The sequence below is a fragment of the Gorilla gorilla genome, chromosome 20 (genome assembly GCF_029281585.2).
Source record: "Gorilla gorilla gorilla isolate KB3781 chromosome 20, NHGRI_mGorGor1-v2.1_pri, whole genome shotgun sequence".
Lineage (NCBI taxonomy): Eukaryota > Metazoa > Chordata > Mammalia > Primates > Hominidae > Gorilla > Gorilla gorilla.
This window is the reverse complement of record NC_073244.2, coordinates 59,975,668-59,987,875: the sequence shown is the minus strand read 5'-3', so window position 1 is coordinate 59,987,875 and position 12,208 is coordinate 59,975,668. Positions and strand designations below refer to the sequence as shown.

The window sequence follows — 12,208 nt, the reverse complement described above, 5'->3', positions numbered from 1 at the left end:
AAGAATTGCAGGATGAAGTGTAGAATTTGCCAGGTGCGATGGCTCATGTAATCGCTGCATTTGGGGAGGCTGAGGCAGGTAGATTGCTTGAGTCTAGGAGTTCGAGACCAGCCTGGGCAACATGGCAAAATCCCAATCTCTACTAAAAATACCAAAAATTGCCAGGGCGTGGTGGCGTGCATCTATAGTCCCAGCTACTCGGGAAGCTGAGGTGGGAGGATCTCCTGAGCTGGGGAGGCCGAGGCTGCAATGAGTTGTGATTGCGCCAGTGTACTCCAGCTTGGTGTGCACACAGGTGAGACTTCTATTTCTGGCAGTGTGGTCAACTAGATACCTGACTCATGTTCTCCCTGAAACCTAACTGTCAATATTGGATAAAAGAGGAAAGATAATATTATTTAATGGATTCATGAGGTAGCCAGAAAATGAGGAGCACACAGGCCACAAGCTAAGAGAAGCCGGGCACCCAAGCAGATGAGCCGCGTGCTGGAACCAGCATTTGCTTAGAAGGCATTTGCTGAACTGGGTGAACCCGAGTATCGGTTTTGGGGCCCTGCAGCCTCTGGGAACAGAAGACAAAGCTTGTCCGAGAAGTTCTCGAAGGCTGTACTTCAAAGTGAGAGTGACCTAGAAATAAACCCCCTTGGGGACTATGAGGAAAATTACCTGTCTGAAACGTTGGCACGGAGCAGCCCTCAGACTGGTTTTCAGCCTGACTTTACCCTATCTGGGTAGTCCAAAAGCCCCTAAGTCAACCTTTAGTTTAAAGTGATGGAAACTGGAGGTTCCCTAGTGCTTCACAGAAGCAAACACGAGTCTTTTCTGAGGAAGCCCATTTTCACCACAAGCTTCAGTGATATCCACAGATAAAGCTCCAAGTGATATGAGTAGCTCACAGCCAAAAATCTCTAAACACACGACACAAGACACCATGAGGGAGAACCAGCAGAAATAAAACAGAAGGCCGGGCGTGGTGCTCACGCCTGTAATCCCAGCACTTTGGGAGGCTGAGGGAGGCAGATCACCTGAGGTCAGGAGTTCGAGACCAGCCTGGCCAACATGGCGAAACCATATGTCTACTAAAAATACAAAAATTAGCCAGGTGTGGTGGCGCATGCCTGTAATCCCAGCTCCTCTGGAGGCTGAGGCAGGACAGGAGAATCACTTGAACCCGGGAGGCAGAGGTTGCAGTGAGCTGAGATCGTGCCACTGCACTCTAGCCTGGGTGACAGAGCAAGACTCTGTCTCAAAAAAAAAAAAAAGAAAAAGAAAACAGAAAATAACTTTGGAATTGGAATTATACAGAATGTAAAAGAAGTATATTTCATATGTTTCAATAAATAAGAGAAGCATTTTAAAATATGAGTAAAGTTTAAGCAGATTTGAAAATATAATTGAAATAGTCAAAAATTGCCAGGCACAGTAGTGGCTCACACCTATAATCCAGGCACTTTGGGAGGTTGAGGTGGGAGGATCACTTGAGGCCGGAAGTTCAAGATCAGCAACATAGTGAGACCCTATTGCCACAGAAACTAAAATATTAGCCGGGTGGGGTGCTGTGTGCCTGGGTAGTCCATCCAGGAGGCTGAGGCAGGAGGATTGCTTGAGCCTGGGAGGATGAGGCTGCAGTGAGCTGTGATCTCATCACTGCACTCTAACCTGGGTGACAGAGTAAGACCCTGTCTAAACAAACAAACAAAAAAACCCAAAAAACAAATAAATGTTTAAAACATTAAAAATTAGGTGTCTGAATTTAGTTAGCAGAGTAGGCACAGCCAAAGCCAGAATTAGTGACCTGGCAGTAGAACTGAAGAAAGACATCAAAATGCAGCCCAAAGAAGACAAAGCGATGGGGATTTTAGGAAAGAGACAAAGACTCATGGAAGACAGAGAACGTCTAACAGAATTGCCATTTAGAGTTGTAGGGAGAGATCGTGACATAGGCAGTGTTCGAAGAGAGATAATGATTGAAAATATTCCAGAATGGATGAAAGAGGCTGATCCCCAGATTCAAATAGGCCAGGAAATCATAAGCAAAAGTACAGACTATAGGGGGTGACTGTGGGGCAGCAAGACCAGCCAGGCATCTGTCACCAGGTCCAGGTCAGAGCTCGCGGTGGCTTGGACCAGGGCTGTGGCGGTCATGTGGTTATGAGAAGGGCATGTTTCGGGAGTAGAGTCGATGGATTATATGTGCTGTGCTAGGATGAGGTGGGGACGTTGAACAGGTGAGTGAATGATGGCAGACCTTTCAGCAATGTGACAAAGGCCATAGGAAAATGGGTCAGAGAGGGCAGAACCTGAGTGTGGTTTGGTCATGCTGAATTTGAGATGTGTATTAGACATCTGAGTAGGACTCTGGGGAGGAAGTTGGATTGCAGGGAGTCAGGGCGGGAGGGAGAGAGATTTGAGAGAGATCGGCACCGTCCAATAAAAATATAATGCAAAATACAGGCCAGGCACGGCAGCTCACACCTGTAATCCCAGCACCTTGGGAGGCCAAGGTGGGCAGATCACTTGAGGTCAGGAGTTCGAGAACAGCTTGGCCAACATGGTGGAGCCCCGTCTCTACTAAAAATACAAAAATTAGTCAGGTGTGATGGCGGGCACCTGTAATCCCAGCTACTTGGGAGGCTTAGGCAGGAGAATTGCTTGAACCCAGGAGGCGGAGGTTGCAGTGAGTGGAGATTGTGCCACTGCACTCCAGCCTGGGTGACAGAGCGAGACTCCATCTCAAAAAAAAAAAAAAAAAATTAGTGGGGTGCAGTGGTGCACACCTGTAGTCCCAGCTACTCAGGAGGCTGAGGCAGGAGAATCGCATAAACCCAGGGGGCAGAGGTTGCAGTGAGCCGAGATTGCACCACTGCACTCCAGCCCGAGTGACAGAATGAGACTCCATCTCAACAAAAAACAAACAAACAAAAAGCAAAATACAAACATGTGTGCCTGTAATCCCAGCTACTCGAGTGACTGAGATGGGAGGATTGCTTGAGCTCAAGAGGCCCAGGGTGCAGTGAAGGGGCCCAGGCTGCAGTGAGCTGTGATCATGCCTAAGTGACAGTGACACCCTGTCTAAAAAAAAATATAATGCAAGCCACATAGGTGTTTTTCTGTTTTCTAGTATTTAATATTTCAGTTTAACCTGATCCACACAAAATATTATCACTTTGACACTGAATCAGCATAAAAATTATTCACGAGCTATTTTATTTGACATCTGTGTTTGGTGCTAAGTCTTTGGAATGCGGCGTTGCGGGCGTCTCTCAATTTGGACTCGCTGCAGTTCCAGTGCTCTGGGGGCTGTTGTATCTGACAGCATGGGGATTGATGGCAGTTAAGCTCGGGCCGGGTGAAGCCCCTGAGGGCAGGTGTTAACTGGGAATTCCCAAAAGCTGGGCCCTTGAGTGGCCCTGGTGCAGCCCAGCGTGTTACGCTCTGGCAGGGGGGATGGGAGTCATGATCAGGGGTGTGGGAGGAAAATCAGGATCAGGCCATGACTCAGAACGCTGAGAACTTTGATGGAGGAGGGAGGGCCAGTCGCAAATGCTGCCAGCAGTTTCTTTAGGACAAGGACAGGCAATCAGCATCAGCTTGGGGGAGACAGAGGTTACAAGCCACCCTGAAGAGGGAAGAACTGGGCACTTTGAGGACTGAGAGGGAGGCCAGCATGGCCAACATGTGTGGGTGCAGATGACATTGTCCCTGGAGTGGATGCCGAGGGGTGGTGCTCTGCCAGGGTCAAGGGGCCAGGGTGGGGCTGTCTGGCTCTAGGCTGCCCCTTCCACACTGGAAACTTGGCCTCAACAATGACTGGGGCACGGAGGAACTTTATTTTGTAGGTAGACTTTCATTTAACTTTTTATTTTTTGGAGACAGGGTCTTGCCCTGTTGCCCAGGCTGGAGTGCAGTGGCACAGTCTTGGCTCACTGCAACCTCCGACTCCTGGGCTCAAGCGATCTTCCCACCTCAGCCCCCTGAGTAGCTGTGATTATAGGCGTGCACCACCATGCCTGGCTAATTTTTGTATTTTTTTTTTTTTTTTTTTTGTAGAGATGGGGTTTTGCTATGTTGCCCAGGCTCCAGGCTGGTCTTGAACTCCAGAGCTCAAGCAATCCTCCTGCCTCAGCCTCCCAAAGTGTTGGGATTACAGGTGTGAGCCACCACTCCCATCTAGGCTTTTTTTTTTTTTTTTTTTTTTTTTTTTTTTTTTTTTTGAGGCAGTCTCTCTCTGTCGCCCAGGCTGGAGTGCAGTGGTGCAATCTTGGCTCACTGCAACCTCTGCCTCCCAAGTTCAAGCAATTCTCTTGTCTCAGCCTCCTGAATAGCTGGGATTACAGGTGTGTGCCACCACACCTGGCTATTTTTTTTTTTTCTAGTAGAGACGAGGTTTGCCATGTTGGCCAGACTGGTCTCAAACTCTTGACCTCTATTGATCTGTCTGCCTCAGCCTCCCAAAGTGCTAGAATTACAGGCGTGAGCCTCTGCGCCTGGTCATTTTAACCATTTGAAGGTGTTCAGTTCAGTGGTTTCTAGTATATTGATGATGCTGTGCAACAACCACTACCACCTAATTGCAGAACACTCATCGCTCCAAAAAAAGACTCTGTACCTATTAGCAGTCCCTCCCCATTCCCTCTTCCTCCCAGCCCCTGGCTGCCACCAATCTGCTTTCTGTCACGGATTTGCCTAATGTGGACATTTCATAGAAATGGAACCGCACAGTAGGTGGCCTTCTGTGTCTGGCTTCTTCCACTCAACAAGATGTTTTTCAGGTTCATCCACATTGTGGTGCATATCCGTGATTTGCTTGAGATAGAGTCTCACTCTGCTGCCCAGGCTGGAGTGCAGTGGCATGATCATAGCTCACTGCAGCCCTGACCTCCCAGGCTCAGGTGATCCTCCCACGTCAGCCACTCCAGCAGCCGGGACTACAGGCACAAGCCACCACGCCTGGCTAATATTTGAATTTTTTATAGAGACAGGGTCTCACTATATTACCCAGGCTAGTCTTGAACTCCTGAGCTCAAGTGATCCTCTGTGGCCTCAGCTTCCCAAAGTGCTGAGATTACAGGCGTGAGCCACCGCGCCTGACTTGTGGTTTTATTTTTTATACTTGAATATGCAGCTTGATATTGTGTAGTTTAACATTTTCCTAAGTAGCACCATAGCCCTTATTCCACTTAACCAAGTTGATAAATAGCTCTTATTCCTTTGTGTGGTATCCTTATCTGTAAATGGAGATGATAGAATCCGCGTCCTTAGAGGGCTGTGGTGGGGAGCGAGCGAGCTGTGCGGGAACACTTAGAGCAGAGTTTGGCCCAGAGTCAGGACTCGGGAGATGCGCTGTGGCTCGGGAGATGCATTGTGGCTCAGGAGATGCGCGCCATGACGGAGATGGGAAGGTGGCCCAGAGTCAGGGCTCGGGAGATGCGCGCCGTGATGGAGATGGGAAAGTGGCCCAGAGTCAGGGCTCGGGAGATACGTTGTGGCTTGGGAGATGTGCGCCATGACGGCGGGGGGCAAGTGACCCGGAGTCAGGGCTCGGGAGATGCGTGCCGTGACGGAGATGGGAAAGTGGCCTGGAGTCAGGGCTCGGGAGATGCGCGCCATGACGGCGGGGGGGCAAGTGACCCGGAGTCAGGGCTCGGGAGATGTGTGCCGTGACGGAGATGGGAAAGTGGCCTGGAGTCAGGGCTCGGGAGATGCGCGCTATGACGGAGGTGGGAAAGTGCCGTCACAAATGGAGCATCGTCTGTGGCCAGGCTTCTTGCTGGTTTCTGGTTCTAACTTGATGACCACTGGGCAGTGAACGTTTCTGTAGGGTGGGCGTCTGGGGGCAGCACTGCTGGTCTTGGTCTGCTTCACACACAGCAGTGGCCTTTCTAGACAGAGGAAGCCCAGAGCCTCTCCAGAGGGCCTGTCCCTGTGTCCGCCTCCAGCTGCAGCACAGGAGGGTTCCCAGCACTTTAGGAGGCCGTAGCGACAGGCGTCAGTCGGGCGAGTATCTGCCTGGATGACGGCAGCAGCCACCTGCTGGGTGGCTGCACAGCCAGTGAGACGTGCTGCCACAGGCCTTTGACTCGTGTGGGTCTCCCCTCTGAGGACTTCTCCCCTGTGTCCTTTGCTGTGCTTTCTGGGAAACCCTTTACTGATAGGCCACGGCTGGGCCAGTCTTGACAGCTCCCAGCACCTCCTCGTACTCAAGGCTATGGCCATGTGCCACACAGTCTCATTTCTGTTTTTTTTTGAGACGGAGTCTCACTCTGTCTCCCAGGTTGAAGTGCAGTGGTGAGATCTCAGCTCACTGCAACCTCTGCCTCCCAGGTTCAAGCGATTCTCCTGCCCCAGCCTCCCGAGTAGCTGGGATTTCAGGCACGCGCCACCATGCCCAGCTAATTTTTGTATTTTTAGTAGAGATGGGGTTTCACCATGTTGGCCAGGCTGGTCTCAAACCCCTGACCTCAGGTGATCCACCTGCCTCAGCATCCCAAAGTGCTGGGATTATAGGTGTGAGCCACTGTGCCTGGCCTTTTTTTTTTTTTTTGTAGAGACAGGGTTTTACCATGTTGGCCAGGCCGGTCTCAAACACCTGGCCTCAAGTGATCCACCTGCCTCAGCCTCCCAAAGTGTTGGGATTACAGGTGTAAGCCACCATGCCTGGCCCACCATCTTATTTCTTTGTCCCCAAAGCCGACAAGGCTCCTCATTTTCCTGAAGGGGAAACAGCCCATTAGAGAGGGTCAGTGGCTTACCCCCAGCTGTGCCCCACAGTCACAACCTCAGGCAGGCGTGTCTGACCCCAGAAGGTGCTCCCCTGGGAGCCTCTTCTAGAACAACATCATGCTCCATGCTCTTTGCTGTGCTAGGAGCTGGGTTATGGTTGGGGCCTGGAGTCAGCCCTCTGAGATGGGCTGCCCGCTGGCTGCCAGGTTCTGTGCCAGGCAAGTGCTGACCCTGGTTTCCTGTGACTGCTGTGATGAATTACCACCAGCACAGCGGTGTCAAACACCGGTTCTGGATGTCGGAAGTCCAATATCCATCTCACGGGGCTAAAATCAAGGCGCGGGCAGGGCTCGTCCCTTCCGGGGGCCCTAGAGGAGAGGCCGCGTCCTTGCCTTCTCCAGCTCCTAGAGGCCACCTGCTTTCCTTGGCTCATGGCCCCTTCCCCCATCCCCAAAGGCAGCAGTGTGGCATCTTCTCTCCCGCCTGACCTCTGTTCCATCCTCACATCATCTCTGACTCTGAACTGTATCTTTCCCTTATAAGGACCCTGTGATGACATTGGGTCCACCTGGATCACCCAGGATCCTCTCTCCATCTCATGATCCTTAACTTTATCATATCTGCAAAGTACCCCCACCCTTTTTTTTTGTTTGGAGACAGGGTCTTGCTCTGCCACTCAGGCTGCAGCCTTCACCTCCCAGGCTAAAGCGATCCTCCCACCTCAGCCTGCCAAGTAGCTGGGTCTACAGGCATGCGCCACCACGCTTGGCTAATTCTCGTATTTCTAGTAGAGATGGGGGTCTCACCATGTTGCCCAGGCTGGTCTCCAACTCTTGGGCTCAAGTGATTCTCCCGCCTCAGCCTCCTAAAGTGCTGGGATTACAGGCGTGAGCCACCCTAACCCCCAGAACCTGTGAATATGTTCCCTTGGATTCAAAAGGGCCTTGCAAAGTCTGTTCCCTCACAACAGGCAGAGGGACCCTTTAAAAACCTAAGCCAGATCAAAAATACACCCATTTTCTCAGTTTGTTGTGGAGAGAAGATAAACGTGTGAATCCACCCAGAGACCTGTGCGAGTGCTGGACAGGCCGAAGGGGTCCGGGGGCAGCTGTTCCTGCTGTCGTGTTAACATCACGCTGATTCTCTGCTCACCGCCCACAGCGGCTTTCATCTCCCAATCGGTAAAAAGCCAAGTCCTCACTTCAGCCAACAAGGCGCTGCAGGGTCTGGCTCTCTGTTCCCTCCCTGTCCTATCTGCAGCCCTCCTGCCCCATGGCTCAGGCCGCGGCCTGCAGGCCTCCGCAGCGCCCAGGCCTCCTCGCTGCTCCTCCTACGCATGGGCTCCGCCTTCCTGATGGCCTTGGCACAGGCTGTTCCCTCTGCCTGGGACGTTCTGTTGCAGAGGATTTTCAGTCTTTCCTCATTAAGTTACTCTGTTTTGTTTATTTTTAAATTTTTTAATTTATTTAGAGACAGCTCTAACTCTGTTGCCCAAGCTAGAGGGAGTGCAGTGGCATAGTCATGGCGCACTGCCGCCTTGACCTCCCAGGCTCGAGCAATCCTCCCACCTCACCCTCCCGAGTAGCTGGGATTACAAACCTGCGCCACCACACCCAGCTAATTTTTGTATTTTTGAAGAGACTGGGTCTCACTGTTGCCCAGGCTGGTCTTGAATTCATGGCCTCAAGTGATCCTCCCACCTCAACCTCCCAAAGTGCTGGGATTACAGGCGTGAGCCACCATGCCCAGCCCTGACAGTATTTGATGTATGTGTTTTTGTGGTGCTGTCTGAAATGTAAGCCCTGTGAGGACAAGTGTTTGGACCACTTTATTCACCACTCTATCCATGGAGTCCACAGCAGTGCCTGGTACCCCATGGGCACCCAGTAGGTGCTTGGTGAATGAATGAAGGTGCAGAGCCAGGCTTGACATGTTCCTGAGCCCTGTCAGGGACCCCATGAGGTTACTGAGATGCAATCATTTTGCAGATGAAGACACTGAGTCCTGGTGGGCCATGAGGTCAGCGCCAGATCGGATCCTGCGGCCGCCTGGCTGTCTGTCCCTCTCGCTGGCCTTGCACACCCTTCCTGGGAGGAACAGGAGAGGAGGGGAGGTGTGCAGGGCTGGGGTCACTGACTCTGCTTCCCCTGCCCTGCATGGTGTCCCCATAGGGACAGCATGGACAGTGTCAAGCAGAGTGCGGCCCTGTGCCTCCTTCGACTGTACAAGGCCTCGCCTGACCTGGTGCCCATGGGCGAGTGGACGGCGCGTGTGGTACACCTGCTCAATGACCAGCACATGGTGAGCCCCCAGCCCTCACACCCCCGGATACCCAGGGCTCCCACCTCAGCCCTGACCCCCCTGGATGCCCGGGGCTCCCACCTCAGCCCTCACGCCCCCGGATACCCAGGGCTCCCACCTCAGCCCACACACCCCCTGGATGCCCGGGGCTCCCACCTCAGCCCTCACGACCCCGGATACCCAGGGCTCCCACCTCAGCCTTCACACCCCCTGGATGCCCAGGGCTCCCACCTCAGCCCTCACGCCCCCGGATACCCAGGGCTCCCACCTCAGCCCTCACGCCCCCGGATACCCAGGGCTCCCAGCTCAGCCCTCACGCCCCCTGGATGCCCGGGGCTCCCACCTCAGCCCTGATCCCCCTGGATTCCTGGAGCTCCCCCCTCGGCCCTGACATTCACCAGACACCAGAAACCATGATCCAGTGTCCCCGGTACTCATTACCTGCCCAAGTGTCCAGAAACCCTCCCATCCCCATCTCTGACACTCCCCTGGCTGGCCAGGGATCCTGTCCAGTGACCCCCACACCCCTCACCAACCACCCAGTCCCTTAGAAAATCCCACTCTGTTTCTAATACCTGGAGATTCCCCCAACAGCGCCCATCACCTGCGCACCAGCGCAGAAACCTTGACCTTGTCCCACCCCCACAGTCCCAACCCTCTAGAGTCTCGCCCCTTCACTGCTCCTTACCCAGCTGCCTGGGGTCCTGCCAGGGACACCCCACACACCCAGGTCAGTGCTGGCCATGGCGCCCGAGGCCCCGTGGCCTCCTCACCCCACCCCTAAAGTACGCACAGTGACACATGTGCACACCCCTAAACCCCATCCTCCCGACTGCACACACATCCCGACCCTGTCCCGCTCTTGAGCCTCTGCTCTCAGGTACCGCCTCCCCCAGGGGCCTGACTTGTCTCTCCTCTGCCCCTGCAGGGTGTGGTCACGGCCGCCGTCAGCCTCATCACCTGTCTCTGCAAGAAGAACCCAGATGACTTCAAGACGTGCGTCTCTCTGGCTGTGTCGCGCCTGAGCCGGGTGGGTGTGGCCTAGATACTGGCTGCTGGAGGTGGCCCTGGCATCCCTGTGCCCTCTGACACCCCTCAGGCCCCCACTCTCCCTGAGAGGCAGCCCAGCCCAAGGTTTACAAACTCAGGCTCTGAGCTGGATTCATCCTGGCTCGGCCTCTTCCTGGCTGGGTGGCCCCGGACAAGTGGCTTCACCTCCCTGGCCTCAGCTGCCCCCTGTGTTCAGTGGGGATAATACCGGTGCTCACCTGGAGGCACAGAGCGCTGTGGATAGAGTGCTCAGAACAGGGCCTCACGGGCCGAGCACCCCGGGAGCCAGCCGCCCTCATGACCTCCTCCCTCTCCCACTTCTCTCTCTGTCTCCCACCTTCCCTCTTCTGGCTTTGCCTCCTGCCTCTCTCTTTCCTGTGCAGCCTCTCACTCCTGCCTGGCGTCTCTCTCACACCTTTGCTCCTGTCCTGCCCAGGAACATCCCCTGAGGCCTTGTGCATGCCAGGCTGCATGTCGGGTGACACCAGGGACACAGATGAGTCAGAACCAAGCTCTGTTCTTAAGGAGCTCCCTGTCCTGCTGGCAGGGAGGTGACTCAGTCACAGATTGTCAGAAAAGGGGTGACTTGTGCTATAATGGAGGTAGGATAGGTCACCCATAGGAGGCACTTAACCCAGCCTGTGAGTCCACGAAGGCTTCCTGGGGGCGGCGATCCCGGAATTGAGACTTAGAACACACATGCGCGTCTCCTGGGCAGTGAGGAAGAGGCCTGGATTCGCAGGCAAAGAGAAGAACACACCAGCTCGTGCATCCACTCATTGTTTCTTTCTTTTTTTTTTTTTTTTTGAGACGGAGTCTTGTTCTGTCCCCAGGCTGGAGTGCAGTGGCGCGATCTCGGCTCACTGCAAGCTCCCAGGTTCACGCCATTCTCCAGCCTCAGCCTCCCGAGTAGCTGGGACTACAGGCGCCTGCCACTATGCCCGGCTAATTTTTTGTATTTTTAGTAGAGACAGGGTTTCACCGTGTTAGCCAGGATGATCTCGATCTCCTGACCTCGTGATCCGCCCGCCTCGGCCTCCTAAAGTGCTGGGATTACAGGCGTGAGCCACTGCGCCTGGCCCACTCATTGTTTCTTTCTCAGGTTTTTTTTTTTTTTTTTTTGAGACAGGGTCTTGCTGTCGCCCAGGCTGGAGTGCAGTAGTGCAGCCATGGTTCACTGCAGCCGCCAGCTCCTAGGCTCAAGCGATCTCTCGCCTCAGCCTCCCGAGTAGCTGGGACTGCAGGTGCCTGGCTAATTTTTGTATTTTTTGTAGAGATCGGTCTTGCTTTGTCGCCCACACTGGTCTCAAACTCCTGGCTTCAAGTGATCCTCCCGCCTCAGCCTCCGAAAGTGCTGGGATTACAGGTGTGAGCCACTGCACTCAGCCTCAGTCATTGTTTCATTCATTCATCACACATCTGAGTACTGCAGTGTGCCAGGATGACAGTGAGGCAGGAACACAGACCAGCACGGAGGTGGGACAGAGCTTCCTGGAGAAGGGCTTTTCAAGGTTGAATAGGAGTTTGCAATGAGGAAAAAAAGTCACATGATCTTTCTTTTTTTTTGAGATGGAGTTTCGCTCTTATTGCCCAGGCTGGAGTGCAATGGCGTGATCTTGGCTCACTGCAACCTCTGCCTCCCGGGTTCAAGCAATTCTCCTGCCTCAGCCTCCCAAGTAGCATGGATCACAGGCATGTGCCACCACGCCCAGCTAATTTTTGTATTTTTAGTAGAGATGGGGTTTCGCCATGTTGGTCAGGCTTGTCTTGAACTCCTGATCTCAGGTGATCCACCCACCTTGGCCTCCCAAAGTGCTGGGGTTACAGGCGTGAGCCACTGCACCTGGCCATGATCTTTCAATCTTTCACTAATTCCCTGCCTCTTCCCTGAACCTCTCCCTATCTGACCTTGTATTAGGCCTAGGGACCCAAAAAAGGGTCAGACCCAATCCCTGCCCCTGAGTGGCTTCAAGCCTTGTAGGGGGACTACGGGAAACATCCTCCAGGAGCCGGCGCGCTGTGTGCTCTGACGGAGGAAGCCTGGGGCATGGCAGGCTCAGAGCCGAGTGAGGAGGGGGCCCTGGGAAACTGTCACACAGAAGGGAACCAGCAGTGACCTTTCCTGCCCACCGCA

At 53.7% G+C, this 12,208-nt stretch overlaps 1 protein-coding gene across 2 annotated transcripts in view; it reads left to right on the top strand.

The window, feature by feature from the left end:
* AP2A1 (adaptor related protein complex 2 subunit alpha 1) overlaps positions 1-12,208 on the top strand; it is a 40,242-nt gene that overhangs the window by 16,091 nt on the left and 11,943 nt on the right. For both annotated transcript variants that reach the window (XM_055369897.2, XM_055369896.2), the window contains exons 5-6: positions 8,895-9,024; positions 9,953-10,054. In XM_055369897.2, coding sequence (XP_055225872.1) covers positions 8,895-9,024; positions 9,953-10,054 — 232 coding nt within the window. The remainder of the gene's footprint in view (positions 1-8,894; positions 9,025-9,952; positions 10,055-12,208) is intronic.